This window comes from Pongo pygmaeus, chromosome 11 (genome assembly GCF_028885625.2).
Source record: "Pongo pygmaeus isolate AG05252 chromosome 11, NHGRI_mPonPyg2-v2.0_pri, whole genome shotgun sequence".
In the NCBI taxonomy this organism is placed as follows: domain Eukaryota; kingdom Metazoa; phylum Chordata; class Mammalia; order Primates; family Hominidae; genus Pongo; species Pongo pygmaeus.
This window is the reverse complement of record NC_072384.2, coordinates 118,369,652-118,396,178: the sequence shown is the minus strand read 5'-3', so window position 1 is coordinate 118,396,178 and position 26,527 is coordinate 118,369,652. Positions and strand designations below refer to the sequence as shown.

At 53.5% G+C, this 26,527-nt stretch overlaps 1 protein-coding gene across 15 annotated transcripts in view; it reads left to right on the top strand.

Moving 5' to 3' along the window:
• The window catches only part of TNS1 (tensin 1), a 211,352-nt gene that overhangs the window by 84,397 nt on the left and 100,428 nt on the right, over window positions 1-26,527 (top strand). For 13 of the 15 annotated variants that reach the window (XM_063647941.1, XM_063647939.1, XM_063647938.1 and 10 more), the window contains 3 exons: window positions 6,920-6,961; window positions 19,856-19,897; window positions 20,720-20,770. In XM_063647941.1, coding sequence (XP_063504011.1) covers window positions 6,920-6,961; window positions 19,856-19,897; window positions 20,720-20,770 — 135 coding nt within the window. Of the gene's footprint in view, window positions 1-6,919; window positions 6,962-19,855; window positions 19,898-20,719; window positions 20,771-21,744; window positions 21,809-25,079; window positions 25,432-26,527 lie in introns of those variants that run through there. The other 2 variants (XM_054477283.2, XM_063647943.1) reach the window with 2 other exon arrangements.

Below are 26,527 nucleotides of genomic sequence, written 5' to 3'. Positions count from 1 at the left end.
TCTGAGCCAGGCATGGGGACTTCTCAATGGAAATGAGCCATGTGCTGCCTGCTCTTGGGGCTTTCAGGGTAGTGGGTGAGACACACAGTGGATAAACAGAAGCAATGCATCCTCCATGCCAGGCTCAGATGCCTCTGCTCCATGGAGTCTTCCTGGGGCCCCTGACTTCTCTCTGTGATCCCACAGCCCTGGCACCTCTGCCACAGCATGGGCCCTGTCCCACTGTAAAGGCAGCGTGACAGGTGGGGCAAGGCAGGTGTTTGAATCCAGCAGACCTAGGTGACAGCCCTGATACCGTCCTTTGGAAGCTGTGCCTTCTCCGGTCTGGCAGAATTGTTGAGAGGACTGCCTGAGACCCTGGAGGATGGGGATGCTAATGCCTGCCTCGTGGGTGGTTGTGAGGAGTGAAGCGATGTATACACAAAAGCTTAGAACAGTGCTTGGCATGCAGAGAGCTTAGCAGTAAACACTTCTTTTGCTGTCACAATGACTACCACTAGTTATTCCACTTGGGGCAGATTGCTTAACTTCTCCGAGCCCATTTACCTGAAAACCTTGTCAAGAAGATCACAAAAAATAAGGTATGTAAAGCACCCAGCTCAGAGACACACAGTGGGTGCTCTACAAACCCCAGTTTCCTTCCCTCCCATGTAACTTTTGGGGCAAGGATGTGAGGTGGGTGTCAGCAAAGAACTTCTCTGGAAGCAACCCAAGTGTCCATGGATGGATGAATGGAAAAACACGAGGTGGTGTAATCTGTACAATGGAACAGTATTCAGCCTTAAAAAGAAGTTTTCATACATGCTACAACATGAATGACTCTTGAAAATATGATGCTAAGGGTATTAGTCTGCTTGGGCTGCCATAACAAAATACCATATGCTGGGTGACTTAAACAATAGAAATGAATTTTGTTATGGTTCTGGAGGCTGGAATCCAGAGGCTGAGATCAAGTTATGAGCAGGGTTGGTTTCTCCTGAGACCTCTCTTCTTGGCTTGGAGATGCCACCTTCTCCCTGTGCCTTCACATGGTCTTCCCTGGTATATTTCTGTGTATATCCTGGTATATATTCTTGTTTCCTCTACTTACAAGGACACCAGTCAGATTGGATTAGGGCCTCATTTTAACTTAGTTACCTCATTAAAGACACTGTCTCCAAATACAGTCACATTCTGAGGCTACTGAGGGTTAGGACTTTAATATATGAAGGAGGACATAGAATTCAGCCTCTAACACTAAGTAAAATAAGCCAGGTATCAAAGGGCAAATATTATATGATTACTCTTACAGAAGGTACCTAGAATAGGCAAATTCATAAAGAAAGAGAGTAGATTAGAGGTAACCAGGGGTTTGGGGGAGGGGAAATGAGGGCTAGTGAGTGTGAGGATGTTTGGGATGATGAAAAGTTTCTAGAAATGGATAACGGTAATGGTTGTACATTACCGTGAATGTACTTAATGCCACCAAATACATTTAGAAATAGTTAAAATAGTAAATGTTATGTTATGTGCATTTTACCACAGTAAAGAAAAAGGGACTAGCAGGAGATGGTGGGGGGACCCCTTTTCCACTCAGTCTTATATGAAATGCTGAATTCCCAGATGCACGTGGGTCTCGTTTAAGCTGGGGGCAAAGCTGTCCTCTCCAGTCTCAGGGGCCAGGTGAGTGTGAGTGTGTGTGGGGAGCCCCTTTGGAGGGCTGGGCAAGCTTAGGAGTTTGGGATTTTACATAACCAAGGCTGAGAGGTTGGCTCTTTCTTGGTGGCCTGGGGACAAGAGTGTCACCCAGTTGGGGCTCTGGTCCTGCCACTTGCAGGTTTGAGAGGTGAGAGGGGCACTGCTAGGCAAACGCCTGGGTTTTCTCTTGATCTGCAAAGAGCAGTGCCTGGAGTCCACAGACCATAAAAATGCCTGGAGTCCACAGGCCACAAAAAAAAAAAGATATTTATTTACATTTTTAAAAGGGGTTTGGTTTGAGAAACATGTAAAAACACGACAGAACATTTCATAGGCCATTTTACACAATAAAATAGGCAATAATAGCACTTATATTTTTGCAAGCATAAACACTCAGGTGTTTAATGCTAGTAACACTGGTATAACAGTTATGAGCAGATGAACCGTATTCATAAAGAAGTAAGCAAAAGGGAAATGTACAAACACATGTTGCTGTGGTTGGTAATTGTGTACCCCCAGCTTTATAACTGCAGTCACCTGAAATACCATGATGAGACAACCTAAGTCTTGTGATGAGACGGATCAAAAACCTCAGTGGGTCACCACTGCATAACCACTTCACCAGACACACAAAGGGCCAAGATCTCAAGAAATTTTGTCTTTCACAAATGCAGGTGTAGTGGGATTATGATCGAAACTCCTTCCCAGCTGATTAACCTGGGCAAACATCATGACCTTGTGGAGCCTCTATTTCTCCATATGTGAAATGGGAGCAATATTGCTGACTCTGCGGGCTTGGAGGGTCTCAGAGAGATCAGGTGTATGACAAAATTAGCCCCAGTGCCTGGCGCATAGTAGGTGCTTAACAAATGGCAGCGATTGTTACCACAAGTGGCCACAGGTGCCTCCTTTCTTCAGGCCTAGAATCACTTTCATTCCTTCAACACACATTTAGCGTGTACCTACTGTGTGCTGGCTGTGTGCTGGACTAGTTTGACGGATCAGATGTGCTTCCTGCCCTCATGACACTTGTTTTCTAGAGGAGGAAACAGATTATAGACAAGGAAGCACACACACCTATAATTACAAATTGTAATAAGGTCTGTGAAGGAAGAGATATGAGTGTGGGAGAGAGAATATTGTGTGGGGCTGTGTGTATGTGTGTGTGTGAGAGAGAGAGAAACATAAGGGAATTAGGGAGGGTCTCTGGGGTGGTGATATTTAAGCCAAAGCCAGAAGGACAGGAAGGACACAGCTACGCAGACAGCTGGAGGAAGAGCATTCCAGGCAGAGGGAACTGTGTACGCACAGGCTCCGAGGAAGAACAGAACTAGGTGTTGGAGGGATTGAGGGGAACCCACCTCTGTGTGTGGCTTTGGGTCCCAGACAAGGGGGCCGAGCATAGAACGAAGAGGGAGACGAGGGCAGAGCCTGGGTCATGCAGGGAGTTCCCTGCCTGGGCTGGCTGCTCTCTAGTGCTTTTAGACCCTTGTGTCCTGGGGGAGTCTCCGTGGGTGTGCCCTGTTGTTGGCATTGTGCTCAGGGACCTTTGAAGTTGAAAAAATACTAGTGGGTGTGGGGGCTGACAAGTGCCAGGCATCAGCCCTGGTCTGGGAGGCTACCATGCTCACCTTCCAGCTGCACCCCCGGGGCTCCACCTCGCGGCCTCCAGAGCCAGACTGCTCTGCTGCAGTGCTGGGCAAATTGTTAACCTTTCTGTGCCTTAGTTTCTTCATCTGTGAAGTGGGGGTAATAGCATCCAATGAGAGCAAAGGGCTTGGTACAGTAACTAAGCTTTGGTTAGCATGAGCAAAGGGCTGAGTGTAGACATAGCGCACTCACTCTGTGAGCATTGCTCCTGTAGCTGTTGGATGGCTCTGTGGACGTGTGTGTTTCTAGCATAGAGGAAAAGAGCACGTCTCCAGACCCGGACCCTGACTTTGCATCGTGCCTCCTATTGGCCAACTCATTAGCCTCTATGTGCCTCAGTCTTCTCATCCACAAAATGGGGATAATAATGATAACGATCAGCATTGTTACATGAATTAAATGAGTTAATTAATGCAAACTGCTGAGAACAGTGTCTGGCACTGAGCAAGGGTGATGGGAGTTTATTTGCTGCTGTGACTTTTATTGCTATGTTATTCAGAGTGAAAAGATTGAGCAGAACACCCTGTCAGTTCCCAATGTCTAAATGGTTTGCTTGAGGTCCGCTGGGGGAAGGGGGCTTACCTGAGGCTGACTTTCTGGGTCTGAGCCCTGGAATCCTGCACTGACAGCTCTGGGAGGTGAGCCTATGACAGGGCTGGCACCAAGACCCCCTATAGCCACCCCCAGAGTCTGCCCTCTGCAGAGGGAGGCTTCCTTACCTGGGCCCCCTGGGGACTCCAGGACTGTGGGGCCACAGGGCATGGGCCACAGAGTGGCATGGGGCCCTGGCTCTCCCTGGCACATTCCGGGCTCCTGAGAGGGTGGCCAGGGGCCAGGGTGCCGGAGGGAAGGCGAGAGCCTTTTAAGGAAACATTTCTCTGCTTTAAAAAAAAAAGAGAGAGACAAGAAACACTGAAACACACAACAAAGTCAGTGGGCTGGCTGGCCAGCGGGCCTGGAATGCATGGCTGTGGGCGGAGGATGGAGGACGCCGTGGGGGGCGGCAGGCCACGAGGGGGCACCCAGGCATCAGGCCCTCGGGCTGGGGCTTGACAGCTCCCTTGCAGGGCCGGGTTCTTAGGGGGTGCCTCTGCCTCGGGAGGCCAGGGAAGGGACCTGCGGTCAGGATACCTGGGCCCCCTCCTGTCCACTGCCTGCGAGTAGGTCTGGGAGGGAGACCTTCCTCTTGGTCTCAGAGAACACCTGTCTCTTCTGCTGCTGGTTCAAAATGTAGCCATAACCCCCTCCCTCCCTTTTCCAATCCCCAGCTTCTAAATGGAGAGTAGAAACACACCTCCTGTGAGGGAGGGGACTGGTGGAGGCTGGGGCCCTGGCAGTGGCAGGCATCAGCCCGTCCTCTGGCAGCATGGCCTGGCTCGTGGTCCCTGCCCAGCCCAAGCTCAGAAAAAGAACACAGCAAGGGTGCTGTCCTGGGAATTGTACTCCCTCCCCCAGGACTGAGGGACCCATGGTGACAGAGTGGGTTGGGAGAAGGCACCCTGGGGCCCTGGCCCCTGACCTTGAAACCTCCCAGTCCCCAGAGCAGGGTTTGGTGCTGTGCTTGGCAGGGACAGCAGTGTCCCCTGTAGCTGAGACCTGGTCTCGTGGGTAGGGTAAGCAGAGAGCCCTGCAGGCCACAGCCAGCTCTGGGGACCTCCCCTTCCCTCCCAATCTGTTACCCTGGCACCCTCTCCTCCAGCCCTGGGCTCTGTCCCTCAGAGGCCTCTTCTAAAACAATCACTCATAGCCCCATGCTGGTGTGGATTAAGGACCCTGGGCTTCTGGGGGCAGTTCTGTTCCCCCTGTGTCTCCTCATTCTTCTGAAATTGGGGCCACGAGTGATAAGCTTCCCTTCACTTCTCATCTTGGGACTCAGACTGCCTGGCTTCAAATCTCGGCCACTTATCAGCTGTGTGACCTTGGGCAATTTAACCTATCCATGCCCCGTGCACCGCAACTGTGGGAATGACAATAGTAACCCACCTTACTGGGTTGTTGAAAGGATTAAAAATGTTAACAGAGGTAAAGCATTTATAATCATGCCTGTCATCTAGTACACATTCAGTAGTATTGGGTATTATTGTTGTTGGTTCTGTTCGGCCCCCTGTGATTCTCCCACCAGTCCTAGAATTCTGTGGAGAAAGGGGAATAAATGCTAGGACTCGATTTGGACCTCTTTGCTGGAGAATGAGTTGGGCAGGGAGTCTGTAGCCTGACTGTATCAGGAACCCAGGAATGCCAGCTCCCAGCCACTTCTGCCCCTTCCAGAGCTTGGAGCACACTGTCCCACAGGTGCTGGCCCTGTCTGGGCTGCTGTGTCAAGCCTGGGGAATCCCTGGACTGGTGGGATGACAGCATGAGGTCAGCCGGAGGGAGGGCTCAGCTAGGGTGCCCAATGCGCAGTCAGCACCAGCTGGGGCTGGACTGAGGGCTCTTGCCGCCACCACTCCACCGGGCTGGTGGGTGAGGAGGGGTTGCCCACTGTCTGGGGGAGGCAGCTACCCCCTCTTTGGACATCCATGGCTTGTTCCCAGATAGCCTCATGCCCGAGGGAGAGTCTTCCACTCTGTGCCCACTGTGGGCCCCTTGCCTGGTGTTCAGGTTGGGAATTGGAGCCAAGGTTGAGGACTGAGCTCCAAGAAAAACGTGTCCTGGCTAGAAAAAAGGAGCACATTCAGTCTCTGATAAATGCCCCTGCTAATTGTCAGGGTAATAGCTCACCTGCCAGGCCTGGCCAGGGGAATGTTATCTCAGGGAAGGGAGCAATGGAGCCTTCCCTCCCTCCCCTCTACTCTCCTCCTCCCTCTCGCTCCCTCCCCTCCGCTCTCCTCTTCCCTCTCCCTCCCTCCCCTCTGCTCTCCCCCTCTCCCTTCTTCCCTCTGTCTGGAGGTTCAAGTTGCCATCTCCTTCTCTGGATCAGAGAGGCAGATGAGGATCATGAAACTGGTGAAGATCATAGCTCACTCACAGAGAGTGCTTCTGCCTCTCCAAGCCTTCCACATGTATTAGCCGCACTCATGGCTTTCTTTGGAAGGGCTGGTAGGTCCCTTTACCAACCCATTTCATGCATGCTCCGGGAAAGTGCCAGAGCTGGTAGGAGCCTTCTGCAGCTCTGACCTTTGGGTGAGATCCCTTAGCAATGGGGAGAACCAAGGAGGTGACTCTCCCTTTTCTGATGGTGGTCCTAATCACAGTTTTTAAAAATGTAAAATGAATTTTACCATATAGTGGAAAATTCAGGACATAGAGCAAAAAAAAAAAAAAAAAATCCTTCTTATTACCTGAAGCCTCTCTTGTTGAAATGCCGGTGCAGTGATCTCCAGTCTCCCAGCATCTGCATATTTGTCACAGAATTTTAATTGTGACGGTCATTTCATTTTTGCCTTCTGCAGCCCCCGCTCCCTTTCCCAGGAGTTATTGCTGGAGTATTTTTTCTGTGGTGCTCCATAGTCTGCTGAAGAACTCTCAACCTGGATGGTGTCAGCCCCTGTGAGGGAATGAAGCAGGGGGAGGTGTGGGGTGACCTCAGGAGGTGCTGGCTGTCTCTAGAGACAAGATATGCTTACCTGCCCTTTCTCTGTTCCTTCCACAGGTGGCTGCCCCCTGCGTTCCTCCATCCAACCATGAGCTGGTGGTGAGTGACAGCCCTTCTTTGCCCTGCAAGCCCTGCCTCCCATCCCTCCGCAGCTCCCAGCTGCAGCTTTCTTTAGACCCAAATATGTTGGTAACTGGGGTGTCGGACAATTAGGTGGAGGAGGAGGGTCGACCTCCCTGGGCCAAAGCGGGCCTGGGAGGAAATGAGTCATGAGGTCCCTTCTGATGAGATGCAGTGCCTGCTATTTCCAACCTTGAGACTTGCGTCCTTAGAAAAACCCATAAAAGGGCATCTTGTGTGTCTCCAGGCCTGGCCAGGTGCCTGTTGTCCCGGGACTCAGAGGACCAGGGGCTGCCATGGCATCTCCTTCTGCCTGTCTGGCCCCGGGTCAGGCACCCTGGGGCTGGAGGCGGGGGATGACCCTCAGAGTCCATTCACCTGGGCAGTTTCTCCTCACAGGCGACCTCTGTTCTGCCTGTAAGCCCCTTGGCTTTTTGCTTTTCTGCTCCCTTTCCATTTCCTCCACTCCTCTTCCCATCACCCCCGAATCAGGCTTGCACCATAGCCTGGACTGGGGTGGGATCCCTGTGAGTTGTGGGCGGTAGAGAGGGCCCTGCTCCACCCTGATGCCAGCTGGGCTGATTTGGCACACTGGGCACTCTTCCTTCCTGCCTCTCACCACCTTCTCACCCTTCAGAGGTCTTCTTCCTCCCCACCATGGCCCTGGAGGCAGACAAGGCTCTGGGGGCTGCTGGGGAAGGAAGGGGGCTGCCTGCATGCACGTGTGTGCCTGTGTACAGGTGTGTGGGTGTGTCCCGGAAGGGCACCTTGCGGGCACAATCGGATCAGGCTGTGGAGTTGCCTGTGGCAGTACTAATGTTGGCAGGAGCCTGGGGTGGGGCAAGGCTGTCCTGGGGCCCAGGCAGTTGTAGGTACCTCACACACCTCTGTGGTGACTTGCTCAGCCCAGACACTGGGTGCTCAGTCAGGCCAGAGTCTCCTTCCTTTTATCAATATCCACTTGCTGTATGACAAGGGGCTGGTCCCATCCTGTTTCTTTCTGGAACTCAATTTTCCTTGCTGTGGAGATGCTCCAAGGGGCCCCTCCATGTTGATGAGTGTTCCCTCTCCCTCCCTCCCTATTCAGGGTGGTGATGGAGTGAAATGAAGTGCACAGAAGTGCTTGGGACTCTGAGTGTCACTGCTCTGCACGCTCTGGCTCAGGCCCTGCTGGGGTTGTTTACCTTCTTTGCAGTGGTCTCTCCTTCCCTGGTCTCACTAGGGCCAGGCTCTCCCGGGCCTCAGTGCTGCGCAGCCCTGCTGCTGCAGATGTGGAGTGTTGTTCACACGGAGCCCAGTGGAGGGTCATCTGGCAACAGCGGGGGCTGGGGGTGGAGTGCAGTCGGGCTTGAAACTGCCAGCAAGAAATCGTGCTTGGATTGCAGAGGGACACCATGGGAGTCCGAGGAGGGCGGGCGGGGAGGGGTGAGTGTACATTTCCCCTTATTCCAGCTGAACTCCCACCTTGTGGCTAAGAACAGAATGTCCTTGGCTGCTTTATGAGGCTGGGGGTTCAGGGTTTAGGGACCACCAGGCAGAAGCTAGATGTCTGGCTGCCGGGAGTCTCATGAGCTTTGTTTACATGAAGAGTGGTCAGAGGTTGGGACAAAAGGGAATAGGTTGGCATTCCAGCTGGGGGGACTGCAGTTAGAATCCAGAAGAGACTCGTGCCTGAGCAAGGCTGCGTGTCTCTGTGATGTGCCCCACCTGTGTAGGGGGCTCTGCCCTTCTAGGAGGCTGGATCAGCCACCTGGTGGTGAAATGGCTATGTCACCAGACTGTGCTCCCAGAGGTTCCCCTGCCTGAGTCACAATCCGCCTCCCCAGTGGTAAAGAGCGAGGGAGTTAGACCACCTCCTTCTGCATCCCAGCTCCCTCACTCCCTGGTGTATGACCCTGACATTGCTAACCTCCCTGGACCTCCGTTTCTCTTCTTCATAATGGGAGTTAGTGACGGTACCTATGCTGTAAGGCTGCCAAAAGACCAAAGTGAGCACATTAATCCATCTAATTCATCTGTTTTCAAAGCCCTTCAATGTCGGCCCACCTCACTGGAGCAAAAGCTCAGGTTCTTCCATTGGCCCAAGCAGCCCTACATGACAGGTTTCCTCTTGCTTCAGCTCCCTCTCATTCGCCTGTGTCTTGTCATTTTCCTCTCTCACCTCATCTCCTTCTCAGTGCCTCACTCATTCTGTTTCAGCCGCCTGGCCTTCCTGCTGGTTCTTGAACATATATGATGCCTTCCAGGCCTTTGCACTTGCTATTCCCCCTGCCTGGAATGCTCTTCCCACAGATACCCACAAGGCTTTTCCCCCAGTCTCAAGTCTTTTTTGAGACACAGTCTCACACTGTCGCCCAGGCCGGAGTGCAGTGTTATGATCTTGGCTCACTGCAACCTCCACCTCCCGGGTTCAAGCATTTCTCCTGCCTCAGCCTCCTGAGTAGCTGGGACTACAGGCACACAGCACCACACCCTGCTAATTTTTGCATTTTTAGTAGAGATGGGGTTTCATTAGGTTGGCCAGGTTGGCTCGAACTCCCGACCTCAAATTATCCTCCCGCCTCGGCCTCTCAAAGTGCTGGGATTACAGGCGTGAGCTAGTGCGCGCCCGGCCGAACCTCAAATTTTTATTCAAGTGTCAGCATTTCCCTTTCCCCAGCACCCAGTCTCCCTTCCATGCTTCCACTGCCCCTCAGCATGCATCGCCCCCGATACACTATGCATTTTACTTATTTATCTTGTTTAAGGGGCTTTGCCCATGCCAGCATGTAAACTCCATTAGGACAAGGAATTTTTATGTATTTTGTTCGGTGCTGTGTCCCCACTGCCTTGCACACGGTAGGTGCTCTATATATGTTTCTTGAATGGTTGGAAGGAAGGCATTCAGCCTGATGTCTGGCAGATTAGGTACTCAATAAACAGGACTGCTATGACTCCATGTTCCCTAGCTGGTGAATGGGTGGGGCTGTCGAGTCCTAAAGGTGGGGGGCAATGGGGGAGGGTGGCAGCTGCCTTTAGCTGGAAGCTCTGCTACTGTCCCTGGGGAGTGGGAAAGTGGCCCAGGGGAAACCGGGAGAAAGTTTGGCTTCCCCAGGAGCACTCAGCACCTGTTTCCTCACGGGCGGGCGAGGCAAGTGCTTTGAACAGGTTCACAAGAGGGAGGAAAGGGTGGGTTTGTATTTTTCCTTCCTTTTCCATTTGTTGCCTGCCCTTCAGCCTTGGTAGGCTGCTCTCCGGCCTCGCTGCCCATTCCCTGTCCCTCATGGTGTGTCTGTCCTTCTGTGTGTTGTGTTTTCTTCATGTCTCAGTTCAGCTCCAGCTCTCTGCCTGGCCTTCTCACTGATCTTGCTTAAATCCCAACCCCTGGGATTAGGACCCCTCATCCCAGACACAGAATTTCTGCCCAGCTTCAGGCCCTGCCAGCCAAATACATTTCCCAACCTGCGCCCGGGCCAGCCAGGGTAAAGTGGCTTAATCTTCAACTGTGTTTTCATCTTACTCAACAGATGTTGCCCAAGGCCTTGGGTAGAAGGGACCTAGGGTCACCACCCTCCTATGGGGTACTGGTGGGGCAGGATGGAGAGGCAAGAGGGCTTGTTTGCCACAGACACTCCTGATCCTTGCAAAGAGCTGAAGCAGCTTTTCTCAAATTCTGAAAAATAAGAGTCAAAGGAATTTTTCAAGGGTGATCACCAAATGGGTTGGCCACCAAGGTCGGTGGATGTCAGGTCTTCTGTGTGCAGGAGAGCTGCACTGGGGGTGGAATGATGTGCACATTGCTTCTCCTCGCCCAGGCAGGCCCAGCACAGGGGCTTGGAACATCCCTGTAGAATGACTTGGAGGTCTGCAGGTCGGGTTGGGGGGTCTGGAGGGGAGGAGGTGAATGGGGGAAGAGGAATTGCCCAGTAGGAAATCGTGCTTGGATTGCAGAGGGACACCATGGGAGCCCGAGGAGGCTGGTTTCACTCATAATAGCAATAATAGCAACAGTGAGAGATTAACCCTTTACTGGAACTTCATATCTGCCGAGCTTCATTCTAAACACTTTACAAAAATAAACTGATTTAATCCTGATTACAGTGCAATGAGGGAGGTGCTGTGATGATCCCAATGTCACGGACGAAGAACTGAAGCTGAAGGCCACAGAGCTATTAAAAGGGGGAGCTGGGATTCTGACACGGTGGTCTGGCACCAGAGTTCACCCTCCTAAGCATGAATAATAAATGATGTCACTGTCACTTGCATAGCACTTGCCGTTTTCAAAGCCCTTTCCTTGACGTGGGGCCATTGGGACCTCACAGTGACTTGTGTGGAAGCCTGGCAGGCCCGAGCCCATCCTGGGAAGACAGGAGCAAACTGTGCATGGAGCAAACTGGGTGCCTTGTTCACAGTCACACAGCTCGCAGTGGCAGGGCCGGGTCAGGAGTGGATTCTTGGTCTGTGTTTCTTCCCAGGCTGCCCTCGGTGCTTGCTCCTGATGTAAGTACCCGATGTTTCCGGGTGATGGGCTTCTCCTGAGCCCCTCTTTCTAAACAGCTAGCTTCTCTGTTTGCCAGTAGGCTTGGGATTTGAGGGAGGGTCTGTCCATCCATGTAACCATCCAGCCATCTTACCAATACATATCTCTTGAGCACCTACCCCCTGGGCTTAGGACCCTCAGTGCCAGCCACTGTTCTACGTGCTGGGGCTTCAGGGTTCCTTTCTGCCACAGTTGTCAGTGCTTCTTGAAGACAGATGGGCATGGAGTAGACCTGAAGCCACAGGGTGGAGAGGACTTTAGACGCCATCTAGTCCCATCCTGTTCTTTTGCAGATAAAGAAACAGGCCCTAATCTTCTTAAGTGACTTTCTGAAGGTCTCCCAGTGTCAGATCTGAGGCACTGTGCTGCCTCATGGAAGCAGAGAAGGCTGTGATGTTAACTGGAAGCAGAGAAAGGGAGTGGAGTACTCAGCTTCAGTGTGCGGGCTCACTCCATCAAGGGTGACGTATAGTCACTTCAGTCAGCCTGAACTCTGACTCGATGCATTTCATCCCAAGGCACTGGGCAGGCTGTGGGTGGCCATCCTTGGGAAATCCTGAAAAAATGGCTGATTTTCAAAGGGGAGGGGCAAACTCTGAGCACTGCGTTCCCAAGAGGATGCTGAGCATGGGGAGGGAGGTTGAAAACCCCAACTTGTGCAACCCCTAGGGCTGCTTAGCCTAGAGAGAGAAGACACGGGATGGGCGCAGAAAGGGAGTGAGAATATGTTGAAAGACAAATGGATTCATTTTCCATTGTTCTGCAACGTAGAACTTGGTAGGTAGAGGTCATCAGAAAGAGGAGGCAACTCAGTCTCCTCATTTTCCAAAAGGGGTTCAAAGTGCTCCTTAAAGAACAGCATTTAGGCCAGGCGTGGTGGCTCACGCCTATAATCCCAGCGCTTTGGGAGACTGAGGCGGGTGGATCACGAGGTCAAGAGATTGAGACCATCCTGGCCAACATGGTGAAACCCCGTCTCTACTAAAAATACAAAAATTAGCTGGGCATGGTGGCTTGTGCCTGTAGTCCTAGCTACTTGGGAGGCTGAGGCAGAGGTTGCAGTGAGCTGAGATCGCACCTCTGCACTTCAGTCTGGCGACAGAGCGAGACTCCGTCTCAAAACAAAAACAAAAACAAAACAAAAAAACCCAAAACATTCTTACTGATACCTATCGGGTATAAGGCACCATGCTGATGGAAGCACCAGCTCCATAGGGAGCTGCCTGGGTAGAAGTCCTTGGGCTCACTGAGATCCTGCTATTTGGCTGGGTTACAAAGTGACAAGATCCACAGAGGTCAAGGCATCCCTGAACGTGCTGAATACCTCCCCTGTAACCCCCACTTTGAAAGGCCCAAGTAGGGTGAAGGGTCCTGACCTCGGGGAACCCTCTGTTCAGTGGGAGAGAGAGAACCACACTATGGAAATAGTGCCTGACTCTGGGGTTTTGACCAGAGGTGGTAGCTTGGTGTTCAGGGGAGGACGTGAGTTGCTTGTGCTGTGGTGGGTGGGGAAACCTGCCTTCTGTTCAAGCCTAGTTTAAGTCTAGAACAAATAGAAGAGAGGAGGGAAGGAGGGAGGGCATTTTGGAAGGTAGCAGGGCTGAAACAGAAAGGGCGTAGGACCTTGGTACCAATTGCTGAGTCTGAAGGAGGGCCAGACAATCTAGTGTAAATGTTTTGGGCAAGTCTCTCTTGCTGGGGGGAAGAGAGAATCAGGTAATCTTCTATCACCAGGGCCCAAACAACCCTTGGTGGCCCTGCCTGGGGCTGGTGGTGGGAGCAGTGTGGGTGCAGGAATGGGGGCAGGGACGAGCGTGACAGGCCTGGTGGGCCTGAGCAGCTGTGAACAGAGGCTGCACCCTGGAGAAGAGAGAGCAAGCAGTGGAGTGGCTGGAGGGAGAAGGGGCCAGATATTGGAGGAGTCCACAGACCACACTGGGGAACTTGAACTTGATGTGCTAAGCACTAAGGGCTATCCTGGGTCCCTGAGTGGGGAAGTGACCCAAAGCAGGGTGTTAGAGCTGGGAGTCTGCTGCCAGTTTCAGGGTGGCTTGGCAGGGAGGGACTGCCAGGGGAGGGCAGGGCTGGTATAGATGCTCAGTGTGGCTTCAACGCTGTAGGCAAGGGTGGCTGGAGTGGTGTGGAGGAAGGGCACAGCCTTCCAGTGCCCTGGCCAGGTCGGGGAGGAGAGCCATATCCAGTGAAGGACATGGCAAGAGGGAACACAAAATATTCCAACCTGTGCAAGCCGGCTGCATTGGGGATGTCCACAGTTGCATAGCCTCAGCCAGGATTTGGGTGTTGGGCCCCTTGGGGTGAATTAGGAGAAGGGGCTGAGGACAGGTGTGATCTGGCCAGATCCTTCCCCTATGGAGAAATCAGACATAACTTTCCCCTTAATCACATGGAGCCTGTTCTTTTCCTCTGGTGGCCTGGGCCTGCTGGGAGAGGATGTGGCCCCTGGAGCAACTGAGCAGATATACTTCAGGGTCCCAGGCTCCACTGCCAGCATCCTCTGCCAGCCCCATCTGCTCAGTGCTCTTTCTCCAGCCCTCACCCATCGGCTCCCACTTCCTCAAGACTGAGCGAGGGGAGAGCACAGGGCTCTGGCAGGTGCAGATCTCAGAGGTCTCAGACTCAGAGGTGCAGACCTGATCTCACATCGAGCGGCCACCCTCCCTGGAAACTCCATCTCCTCATTTGTAGAAAGGTGTTCAGAGTGCTCCTTCTAGAGCCCTTGCTTATGACAGTGAAGGGAGGTGATGCCTTGGGAGGCACGGGGCACAGAGAAAGCGCTCTCTCCCTTTGCTGCCTTCTGCCACTGCCTTGTTTTTGTGATTATGCTGTTGATAGAGGGCTCTCATAGGTCTGTATGTGGGGACAATTAAATGGGGCCACACCTCTGATGTGCCATCTCACAGCCTGCCATGCTCCAAGTGCCCCATAAACGCTGTTTCCCTGCCCTTCCCTTCTGTTTTTAGCCCCGTCCCTGCATTTGCTTGTGCTTCTATTTTTGAAACAAGTGAGCCTAGAATAACTTTCTCTGGGTCCTGGGTCTGAGGCCATTCCAGCCCTCGCTAGCCCTCCCTGCCAGCTCCCAGTTCCTTCCCCTCTTGATAGGCAGTGCAACGGTGACCTCACAGTTCATTGCCATGGCAGTAGATGTGGTCATGGGGGGGTCTTTTTGGTCCCCAAGCCCCCCAGATTCCAGGCCTCCCAGGGGGCAAGAGTCGGGAGAGTTGGAGGGTGGAAAGGGGCAGGGCGTAAGGATGGAATGTTCCTCCGGAGGCTGAGCCCGCATTCTGTGCACCCTCTTCCCCAATCCCCTTCCCCTCAGCCCTGGGCTCAGGCTTGGGAACCTCCCCCACCCTGTTGTTTCCTTCCTCTAAAACAGCAGCACAGATACATTTTTCCCAGCCCACCCTCCTTGCAGGCCACTGACCTGTCCTCCTGTGTGAGCCTCCAGGCAGTCCTGGCAGCCACCCCACAACCTTCCAGCAGAAAGGCCCCTCCTGGCCCCTCCTGGCCCCTCCTCTGGCCCATGCAGTGGGGGAGGGTAAAGGCATGTGTGGAGAGGGCATATGTGTCTTTTTCTGGAAAAAAATTGAGGAAAGGATGTGGAGCTTCCCTTATCCACCCTGTGGTTCCCAACCCCTCGAATTCAGGAAGTTCTCTCTGTTGTCTGATCTCAGTCTTTCCTACTGCAGCCCGGTTCCTATTCTTTCTGTGGAAGTGTGGTTAAGAAGTGTCTTCCTACTGAGGACCTGGACAGAAGTCCTGCTACAACTGGCCTTCACTTCTCAGAAAGCTTGTTCCCCACAGGAAGGCAGTTATCAGAGGAACTGCCTGGAGATCATTGCCAGGGAGAGGGGAGATAGCATGATGGGGAGGTGAGGAGCAAGGTTCAAACAGCAGCTCTCCTACCGACTGGCTGTGGAACCTTGGGTGAGTCACTACATCTCCCAGGCCCTCAGTTTCCTAAACTGTACCCTGCGGTAATGCTCGCCTCCCAGGGTGGTTGTGAGGACTGGTGATCAGGAAAGCAAAGAGCCCAGTACTGTGTTCCGGGCAATGCCAGCCCTAAATGAATAGTTGTAGTTCTTGCAATAAGTTTATGAAAAGGCATCTCAGGGCCAGGGCCAGGATGAGGACCAGACAAGTGAGGCCTCTAGGGTGCAAGATCTGAGGAGTCATCACTCTCAGGATTATGCAAGTGCACTCGCAGGACCGCAGAGTGAGAGCGATGCCTTCTTAAATGTTGTGCCCCAACATTCGCCCTAGTCCCCACCTTGCTTTGCTCTAACTGCTGGTTTTGGGACTCTAGAGCAGAGTGGCCCGCTAAGAGCAGGGCTTGGTTTTCAGGTAGTGATAGGTTCAAACCCTGCCACCTGCTTCTAAGCTGGATTCTGAGTTGTCCCTCCTGGGAGGTAAGGGGGGACTCTGGAAGACCCCTGGTGGGACAGTGAGTCAGCTGCTCTCACTTTGGAAAGCCTGAGGACCTTAAGCTCCAGGCTTTGTCCTGAGACTGGGCAGTGGGTGGAGACAGACATAGGGGTCTGTCTGTGTTTGGGCTCCACCCACTTCATTCCTCTGCAGCTGACTTGAGGAGGAAGGAGAAGAAGAGCCTGCAGGGAGGCACCAGCTCGCCCTGCCAGCAGGATGGCTGGGGGCCAAGGGTGAGGGCAGTGAGATGAGCCTGGCAGTGGGCTTTACAAACCTGGGAACCAGCTCCAGCCATGCCATGAACCTCGCCATGAAAGGCTGGGCAGATCAGACCTCCCTGGACCTCCATTTCTCCATGTGTGAAACAGGGGGATGGAGGAGATGATGTCTTAAGTCCCTCTCAGAGCCGATGTCCCCAGGAGTGGCATGCAAGGATGGTGGGTGTGTGTGTGTGTGTGTGTGTGTGTGTGTGTATGTGTATATGATAGCTGTAGAAACATCCTGGCCAGGAATGGAGTGAAGATGAAGGTCAGGGGCTTCGGTTCCAGAGGCTCCCGGGAGTGCCAGCTGGATTCACTAGGCAGTGTCAATGTTAGGGCTTCCCACTGGCCCCGGCCTCCCTGCAGGGCCTGGGGCAGTGGCAGCCTCAGGGGATCCTGCCCTCCTGTTACCAGTCCCACACCTTTTTCTTTCCCAGTAGCCCCAAGGCTGGCAGTGGTTGGGAAACAGAGAAATAGGACTTGAATCCTGGGAGAGTTGGGTTGGAGGGCAGAGGAGGGGCGGGCAGCATGCATGCTGGCTGTGTTTGCAAACACTGCAGGACAACTGGGATGTTTAGATGGTGCGCGGGGTGGGGGCTTGGAAATTTTTAGCTCCTCAGAAAACATCTCAACCAGTAAGCTGAAGGCATCTGAACTCTGGCAAGCTTCGCCCTGTGGCCGGCCTCCAGCTGGCATGGGGAAGGGGTGGGGGCAAAGGGGATGGTGCTCAGATGATCACTGGCAGGAGGAGAAAGTTTCTCTTGCACTGCTGAGGCCTGTGGTTTCTAATATTGACTTCAGCTCCCTTGTCTGCGCCATGCCAGACCCAGGAGGGGTGGGGCAAGAGGATCACAGTGAGGCAGGGTGGGCTGGAGAAGGCCTGGGCCTCAGGGATATGAGGTGCTGCCCCGAGGCTGGAGACGATAAACAATAGTGATAGCTGACAAGTATTGAGAGCTTCCTAGTGTCTTGCACTCTTCTAAGTGCTTTATGTGCTTTATTGCATTTGATCCCCCAAAAATAACCCTGTGCGGGCCTGTTGAGGAGCAGGAAGGACAAGGTGACCTGCTTAAGGTTGCATAGTTAGGTAACAGCCGAGAGGATCAGCATGTGGACCCGGGCAGTCTGCTGCCAAGGCCTTTTAGGGAGCAGTAGGTCCAAATCCTGCCACCTGCTCCCAAGCTGATTCCGAGCTGGAGTTGTCCTGCCTGGAGGCAAGGGAGCTGTTAGCTCAGGCTGGTTGTTCTCCGAGAAGCATCTGGGACCTGTGTTGCCTGGAAACCTGGTAGAAATGCACGTCCTTGGGTCCCACCGTAGGTCTAACTGTGTGTGTGTGGGGGTGCCCAGGCACCTGTGTGTCAACAGCCCTCTAGGTGGTGCTGTGCACGTTCAAGTTTGAGACCCCTGGGCTCATGCTCTGCTGAGGGTCGAGGCCTATTAGGAGGCTTTAACCAGAGGAGGAAGAGAGGCTTTTCTGGGCCCTGAATGGGCCTGGGGCAGGTGTATCATCTCTAGCTTGTCCACCCCACTCCATGTCTGTCCATTCTAGGAGGCTGGGTAGCGGACAGGTCAGGAGTGAGGGCTTTAGAGTTGGGGGATTTGGGTTTGCATCTCAGTTCCGCTGTGGTCTGCCTTCTGGGAGTTCCCTTCCTTCCCACAGGAGACCAGAGCAGCTCTGAGACGAGGTAGCTGGGCTGTTCTACCCAACCTCAGGTCTCCACGTGGGAATGACAGAGGCCCTGGAAAAGAAGGGAAAGGCTGGAGGGTGGAGAGGGCCTGGGTTGGGTGACACTGCTCTAGTGGGTGGGGGAGGGGGGAGCAGGGGTGGGCCCTGGTAGAGGGGTGGGTGGGGCTGGGTTGTTGGCGGCTGAGGGGAGCACCTGGTCCTAACAAGCAGGCAGCTCCGAGAGCTCTGACTTACCCTGAGTGGGTTAGGGGATTAGTGGGTTAGGATTAGGGCTGAGCTGAGAGAGGGCAGAACGTGCCATCTTTACTCCTTCTCCAGAGCCATCCTCAGACTCCAGGTGGAGAGAAGGTGGTGTACCTAGCAGCAGGGAGGATAGTGGAGGAGATGTGTGGGAGGGGTTGGCCCCTGTCCCCCCAACCCCTGTGCCTGGACCCCATTGTCCTTCTACCATCCCCAGCTGCCTTGGCCCTGAACAGCTCAGGAAGTTTCATCCCCTGGAGAGTAGTTTTGGCCTCAGCCGCCTGTCTTCCAGGCAGTAGGGGTAGACGAGTCTGGGCCATTTCCAGAGAGAGCACTGTTACCTCTGCTCAGCCCAGTCTCTTCCTCCATGCCCATCTGTGCCCACTCCTCCTCCCTGATGCTGGAACCTTTTAGAGGGTCATTCTGTCCATTCCTCTGCCTTTGGACATGAGCAGCTCATCCCTCAGCTCTCAGGGATGGGGTTGGAGCAGGCGCCTCTTGTGCCGAGACACATGGTCTTAAACCTGGGTCACACTTGTCCTCGTCAAGGTTTGCTTCAGAACCTTTCCAGTTGTGCTCAGGCCTTTCTGCCCTTTAAGGGCCCCATAACCACTTCACTGAGTTGGAAACAGAGCCCTAGATTCTGATCAGGAGATGAACCTGGCATAAGAAGTTTCTCTTCTTGCTATGGGGAGAAATCAGACCATCTTTAGTAGGAAGCCCTTCTGTTGCCCTGAGTGAAGAAAGGAGGGTGCCAGAGTAAGGGATGGGATCAGCCAACAGGAGTTTATTGATGGCCCACTATGCTTACATCCACCCCGGTAGGAGGGAGTTTCCAAATGAGTTGGTCCAAATTTTGCTTAGAATCTATTTTGGATGAAGGTGGAATAAGAATCACAAATAAAACAATAGTTGGGGAAACAAGTCATCTATTCCCATGATGAGATTATTCATACACTAAGGACCAGACAGGGAGGTGATTGGAGTTCAGAGGTGGGAAAGAGATCCCACTTGCTGGGGTGGCCAGGGAGGGCTAACTGGAGGAAGAGAGCCCTCCTTGTAGGAAAAGAGGGGAAGGCATTCCACAAGTAAAGACCTGGATGTGGGAACAGGCAAGAAGAGTTTAGGGGCCGGGGCTGCTGGAGCAGAGCCTTTGTGCTTGGAAATGGAGGTGAGTGAGGCCCAGTGGTGGGTGGCCTGAAAGCTCACTGAAGTAATGAGACGGGCTGGCTGCACTATTTCAGGCTGCTGGGATTTCACTTAGAGCCCCAAGATGGGGTTCAAATCCTGCCGTCTTCTATTAGAGTTGATGATATTGGCTCAGTCATTTAACTTTCTTATCTGTAGAGTGGGGATAAAAGGTAGTAATAGTACTCACCTCCCTGGATTCTTGGGAATAAATGAGACGCTGTAGGTCATTGCCTCCTCCAATTTGAGGGGTCAGCAACTGTATGACCCAGGGGCCTGGCGCCGGGCACTGAGCGTGGGTCTTTGGTGAAGGTTTGTAGAACCACATGGTTCTAGCACTATTAGGATGGTTTTCCACATGTCAAACTCTTCCACCTGTGCTTGGGGCCAGCCAGATTATGCCTGAGTCTTGGGTTGGCCTCATCATCCCTGTCTCAGGGGGCATTCTGCCCATCAGGGCCACTAGCCATGGGGAGAGAGCCCATCCCTGGGATGTCTGCCCTGAGGGCTCATGCTGTTTCTCCTTCTGTCCACAGCCCATCACCACTGAGAATGCACCAAAGAATGTAGTGGACAAGGTGAGTGATGGCAGGTGGTGCTGGGGGAGCCGGAACAGCCTGGGCAGGTGTGAGAAGGCCGGAAGTGGAGAGTGGATTTGGGGGAGAGTGGACAGATGTGGTTGGGGAAATGCTTCCAGAGTAGATTTGGGGAACTGACAGGGAAGTAGTGGGGCGGCTGCTGACGCTGGGAGAAGGGCATCTGACCATCCCTGTGTGTTTGGAAATGGGCTGCTAGGCAACTGGGCAGACAGAGAGGGAGAGGCAGGATGGGAGCTGAGAGGGAGCAGCCGGTGGTTAAATGTGGGCTTCCTTATGAAATACGCAGAATGCAAGAAAGCCAGGCAGATCTTTCCAAACAGGTCTTTCTGACCTAGCTGAGAGACGGACGGTTTCCTCAAGGCTATGCGGAAGATGAAGGGAGGAAAGTAGGTGGGTTCTGTCGTGGGGAAACTGAGGTTAGCTACTGAGAGAGATCTCCTGGCGATGGCCAGCAGGAAATCATGCGCTTGGAGATGAAGGACTTTGGTTCAAATCTTGACTCTGCCAAGGTTCTAATTATGCGACTGTGGGCAAGGCATGAGCCTGTCCGTGCTTCAGTTTTCTCACCTGCAAAATGAGAATAACAGTATCTCCCACAGGAGTAGTTGTGAGTTGTAAAGGAGAAGATTTTGTTAGCTCTGAGGGGGCCTTGATATGGGCAAAGAAATGTGAAACAAACACCAAAGTTCTTTCCTAGGCCCCTCTGCCAACCTCCTCATCTGCCACTCCTGACACCCAGCAGGGTGCATTTTGATTATTTTTCTTGCCTCCCCTCTCTGACTGCCTTTTCTCTGTCTGCAGGGAGAAGGAGCCTCCCGGGGTGGAAACACACGGAAAAGCCTCGAGGACAAAGTGAGTGTGGATGGGGAGAAGAAGGATGGGGCTGGGCCCTGGTGGCCAGGGGGAATGGGGCGGGAGGTGGATAATGCCTTGTTTCGTGGGCTTCCTTTACCTCTCTCTAGAAGGAGAGGCTGGCATTGTGGGCAGCCCCATTTCCTTACAGGCTGGGCCTCAGCCTTTGCTGCCGCCTCCATCTAAGCGGGATCCAGAGCTCATTCATCCGCGACTGCGCCAGGCCTCGGTGCTCAGGGCGGGTGGGAGGAGAGAGGGTGTGTGATGAGTGGCCATGGGGAGTAAGGGGAAATGCTCAAAACCACAGCAAGGGAAACTGAGGGCTGAGGCAGAGAAGGAGCCTTGACTCTTGGTGGGGGGTCTTAGTCCTTGGGGAAGTGGTAGGGCCTGCTTCCTTGGAGACAAGAGTCTTAGAAAGTAGCAAGCTCCACTGTGTGGCTTAGATGCTGTTGGTTCAGGAGGAGGCTGGGAGATGGGTCCACGGGTCCCCCTGGGTTCCTCCTGCCTCCCATTTTGGGGAGAGGGGAAGGGGCAGATGCCTGAAATGGAAGGATCCCACAGAAGGGCTCAGGGTCTCTTCCAGGACGTGCTTTGAGCCCCGTTTGGGGTTGGTCTTGTCTCCATACCTCAGGGGCAGACTCCCAGCACAGTGGGGCTTTCTCCTTTCTTCCCTGCCCCTCTCTGACAGTGCCCCCTGTGCTGGCCCCTCCGTCTTCACCCGCCCTGGGCTGCAGAGGAACAGGGAGTGGTTTTGGTGGTTGGCACAGGGGTAGATGTTGATGGCACGAGGCCCTATCATCTGACAGCTGCCTGACCCACGGTGGGGAGGGCCCTGGAGGGAGTGCTGCGGGAGCAGGAGGGGCAGTTCCTATAGGCAGCCTGACTCCCTTGGTGAACCCAATGCCACTGCCACATTGCCCTGGGGCAGCCCTGCACGTCCAGCCCTACAAAGCGGCAGCATCCCAAGGACCGCATGGGGCCTCTCCAGGTGGAGCAGAGAGCATGCCTCTTAAATTAGTGGGGAAGGCTCTGCTCAAGGTATGCGTGAGTTCTTCTGGGTGTGGGGTACTCATACTGGGGAGGGGCCCTTGTCCCGGTTTGTGATGTTTCTGGGGCTGGGGTGCAGGGGGAACCTAATTTTTTGTGTGTACCTACTACCAAGGATGTACAAGTTTAATGTACTCAAAATATATCATACATGCTCAATAAATGTGAGCCGTTCTTATTACTGTTATTTTGACTAAGGGCTGGGAGCTGTGTTGGGTGTTTTGAGATCCTCCTGACACCCCTGTATGGCAGAGGCTATAAATCCACTTTATAGATGAGGAAACAGAGGCTTGGCGTTGCTGAATGATTTGGTGAATGCCACTCTGTCCCTTCCTGGGACTGCTGCTGGGGTCTGGTGTTATCCTGAACTGCTAACCTTTAGCAAGGGGACAGGGTGATGGTGTGTGAACCAAGCCTTCTAGCCAATGGTCTGGGCACACTCAGGAGCCACATCCTAGAGCTGCTGTCCCCACATCCCCAGCCTGGGCCAGATGGATCCCGTCAACTAGAGCTACAGCAAGAAAGAGTGAACTTAGACGTCATGAAGAACTTTTGATTCCAAGAGTGTGCACGACGTTGGTCCTAGGGAAGAAAGAGGTGGCCATTTAGTTGTGACTGAGGCTCTTTGGCTTTTTTTTAGAAGAAAGTATTGGTGATCTGGGATGGATGTGTCTATGCCTGTGTGTCGGGGTGGGTAAGTGTGCTGTCTTGTCTGGATATGGGAGGAGGGACAAAATGAGCTTTGGAAAGGTAAGCAAGTGAGCAGTTACCAGAACGGCCTGTGTACTGTAAAAGAGGAGAGAAAACCTAATTTTTAAGGCTCCTGTCACCTGTCTCAGGTTGGGTTGGCTCCAGGGTCATTGAGCCAGTCCCCTGCCCAGCCACGGGACTCTCCAGCAGTCCACCCTGGGGGAGGAGGACCTGGGCTTGCTGCTGTGATAATGTGGCTGTTTGTCAAGCTGTGTTGCTGTCTCTGGCCCACGGCCCAGGACTCACAGGCAGGAATGGCTGTTTTCCTCCTGCCGAGTTGGTGTGTAGTGGGGTTTGTGGACAGTGTGCTGTGTCGCACTTTGTTTTGGAAAAATCCAGGCTAGTTGGGCAGGAAGGAGAGGGGAAGGGGTGTGGCTGAAGGGGGTGCTATGTGGGGGTTGGCCACAGCCCCCAGAGGAGATGTAGGTATGGGGCCGGGCCCCTGACGTAGGTTGGTCACCAATCTCTGGCTGCCTGACAAGGCCCCTGGTGTTCGCTTACAGACCCTCCTCCCAACTGTGCCCCTCTGGGGACCTAGGCTCAGGAAATGGCTTTTCTTTTGGTCCTGAGCTGTTGTGTTTGGTCTGTGGACCTCAAAGGAAAGCAGGGCTCTTCCCACAGAGGCATTGCTTCAAACCAACCCCACCCAAGGCTGGGGGTTCCTGCTCCTTGCCTCATGATGGGGAAGAAGGCAGCAGATAACAGAACCTGGGGTCATAGACCTTGAGCCACCCAGTAGTGTCTGAGTGGTGATCCACTCTTGCCTGCAATGAGGACCAAGGCAAAAAGAGTTGGCTGAATCTGCAGCAGGAAGGATGAGGGTTAGATACCAGGAGGAACTTCCTGACAGTGAGAAAAGTAAGACACTCTGTCTGGGAGGCTGTCGAATCTCCTTTCATGGTGCCCTTTCAGCAAAGGAAGGACTGTGTTTTGGAGGTAAGGATAGGGGAGAGTTCTGTTTGGTGTTTAGAGAGTTGGATGAAAAGTTCTATAATTGACCTATGTCTTGAGAGGAGCCGGGAAGAAGTTCAAAGCCATGTGGGTAAGGCGCTTTGTGATCCCCGGAGAGGAAAAGAATAGGATTACAGGCAGGCGAGAGCTTATTTTTCTTTTTAAAATAAAGTTTGTAAAGTCCTGTAGTCATTTTCCCTAGGGGCTCTACGCAGAGCAGGCAGAAGATTATGTGAGCACTGTGCAGTGCCCATTTTGCAGATGGATAAATGAGACGGAACCTCTACTCCTCACACTGGGTATGTTGATGAGTATCATGGTCTGTAAAATACAAGTTCTCTGAGGTCAGGGACTTCACTTCCTTTGTCCCCTGGTGTCTAGAACATGGCTGGGCACACAGCTGGTGGCACTCGGTGGATGTTTGCTGAATGAGAGAATGAGCATGAAGATTGGAGGCCCAGGGATGACCGGATGCCTTGACTTACTCCCACTGTGCTTGTAAAAAGCCTACGTGATGAGGCATGCTTCCAAAGGCACCATCTCTAGCCTCGTGTGAGGTCACCTGTGTTTCTGGAGCAGTAGGGTGTGTTTGCTGACATGCCGTCCCCCCACCCCAGCCCATTTGTTGTTCTCTGAGTTCTGTCTGTCTGTGTGTACCGACACTCAGACGTGTCACTGTGCATGTCTGCTGTCCGCCAGCAAGGGTCACGTGCCCCCAAACTTTGCAGAAAACAGGAAGCCCCGTCAGTGAGAGGGCAGCCCAGTGATTCATCAGGGGATGACAGTCCCAGCTGTTCGTCCCCCATCCTCCGCAGTGGGGTCACTGTCCAGGGTGGCTTCCTCCCCATGCCTCCCCTCCCCTCCCCTCCCCTCCCCTCCCCGCCCGGTGGAGCAGATCGGGCTTGGACTTTGCCTTATCACCTCTGGAGGCGGCCTGGCCAGACTCTGTTTGGGCCAAGTTTTTATTTATCTTCACTGGCTTTTTTGGGGTGGGGAGGCTGAGGAATGTGGAGTGTTGTAACGTTTGGAAGAGGGCGGTGGGGAAACGGGAGCCAGGTCTCCTGGCCTCCTGCTTACCCCTGTCCTGCTTACCCCTGCACCTTTGCAGGCTCCCAGCCCCCCTTGGTTCCCCAGGTCCCCCTGCCAAGCCCATATCAATATGGCCCATTGTCTTTCTCCAGCTCCCTGGGTCTGGTCCCATGCTCCTGGCTACACCTCACGTCTTGGCTACCGTTGTGGCTTCCAGTTGTTCAAAGCAGCTGTGGTGGCTTCCTCCAAAAGTGGCTACGGATCAGCAACAGATGAAACTCAAGGGGCTATTTATAGCAGGGTGGCCCTGGGGACTGGAGCAGGGCCTAGGGCCTGGAGAGATTCAGGGACTCCTCATTAGGGACCAGTGAAATGGAGATGGATGAAGTGTTGGGTTTCTGTGTTCCTCTGAGGGGGCAGTTTTGGAACAGCCTGGTTTGGGTCTTGAAAACCAAACACAGTCACTCGTTGACTCCCAGCTCCACCCCTGTCTAATCCCCCCACCCACAAGCTTGACTCATGCAAACTGGAGTCCTCAGGGCCAGAAGAGCTGTGAGACTTAGAAACTTCCCCCCAGTAGCCCCACTTGGCTCTTCCCTCCTTCACTGCTGAGGAGCTGCTCATTGGTCCGAGGCAGCTGGGACAGAGCGGACTCTGGGCAGAGCCTTATTCCGGACGGCTGGATGGAGGGTCTCCCTCTTAGCAGAGCTGCTCTAACTTGGGGCTCAGCTGGGAGCTGGACTTCGGAGCCCACCTATCCTGCCTCGTAGGCACTGCAGAGCCAGGAGAGGGGTGCAGGGGCTCCTCTTCTTGGAGACCCTGTGGTCAAGCCCCAGGTTGGAGTGTGAATCCTGCATGGCTGTCAACTTCCCAGGGACTTGAGGGTAAGTATTCTGTGCCTCAGTTTCTTCCTTTCTTGGCAGATTGTGGTCCTGTCTCTTTAAAGAAGAGGCTGCAACTTGGTGGTAGGAAAAGACCATTTTCTGAGAGGCACATGGGTGTTTGGAAGGTGTCAATGGGCTCAGGAGTTCTGAGAATCTAGAAACTGGCCGTCCCGATTCCGCATCCTGTGAGGTGGCTGGAAGGATGGGTAGAGGCGATGCAGGGTGTTGATTTTCTATAGAGGTGAATGTTTGGTTGTAACTACCCTTTTCATTTTTCTTGATACAAAAGTAACAACAAAAACAACAGCTGTCATCTGGTGAATGCCAGGCATGATGCGAAGTGCCTTATATGCATAACTCCTTTGGATCCTCACTGCCAGCCTGAAGGTTGTCCCATTTTACATGTGACATTACAAGAGGCTCAGAGGGGTTAACTAACTGGCAGGGCTGCCCAGCAGGATCCTGGAATCCAAACTCTGTGGTCTGTGGGCCCCTGACCCTGTGCTTTCACACCCGCCATGCCATCCTGCTGCCCTGGGATGGATTGGGCCCATTTGCTTAAGTTTGTACCACTCGACAGCTGTGAAGAGGGGAGTGGGTGAGATGGCTACTGTCTGCCACAGACAGTGGGGAGTGGGCCCTCAGGAGTGTGGCTCACTGCCTTAGGCCTTGTCTTGGTTCCTGCATGCTCCACCTGCCTGTTCTGGTCTCTAAACTCAATTGAATGACTTGATGTTCCAGCTTGCAAGCAGAGAAGTGTGGGGTGATGGTGGCAAGACAGAGGGGCACCATTACTCTCATCGCTCCTTTCGTGGTGGCAGTCGTATTCTCCTCCTGGGGTTTCTCTTGTGTTGGCGAGTGAATCAAAGGGAAATGTGTTTCCATTGATTCAGTAACTGTTGAATGTGCCCTCAGTGTGGATGGCACCAGCCCAGTGGGGTGCACTCCTCAGCATTCGGGATTTCTTCCTTTCGTCCCTCTGGGGCTTGCACACAGGCAGGCACACTGATGTGGAATCAGTGTTGATGGCTTTGGCTTTGGGCAGGCTGTGTTTTTGCAGGGGTTAGGGTGGCAGGGCCAGAATGTTGGCAGGGAA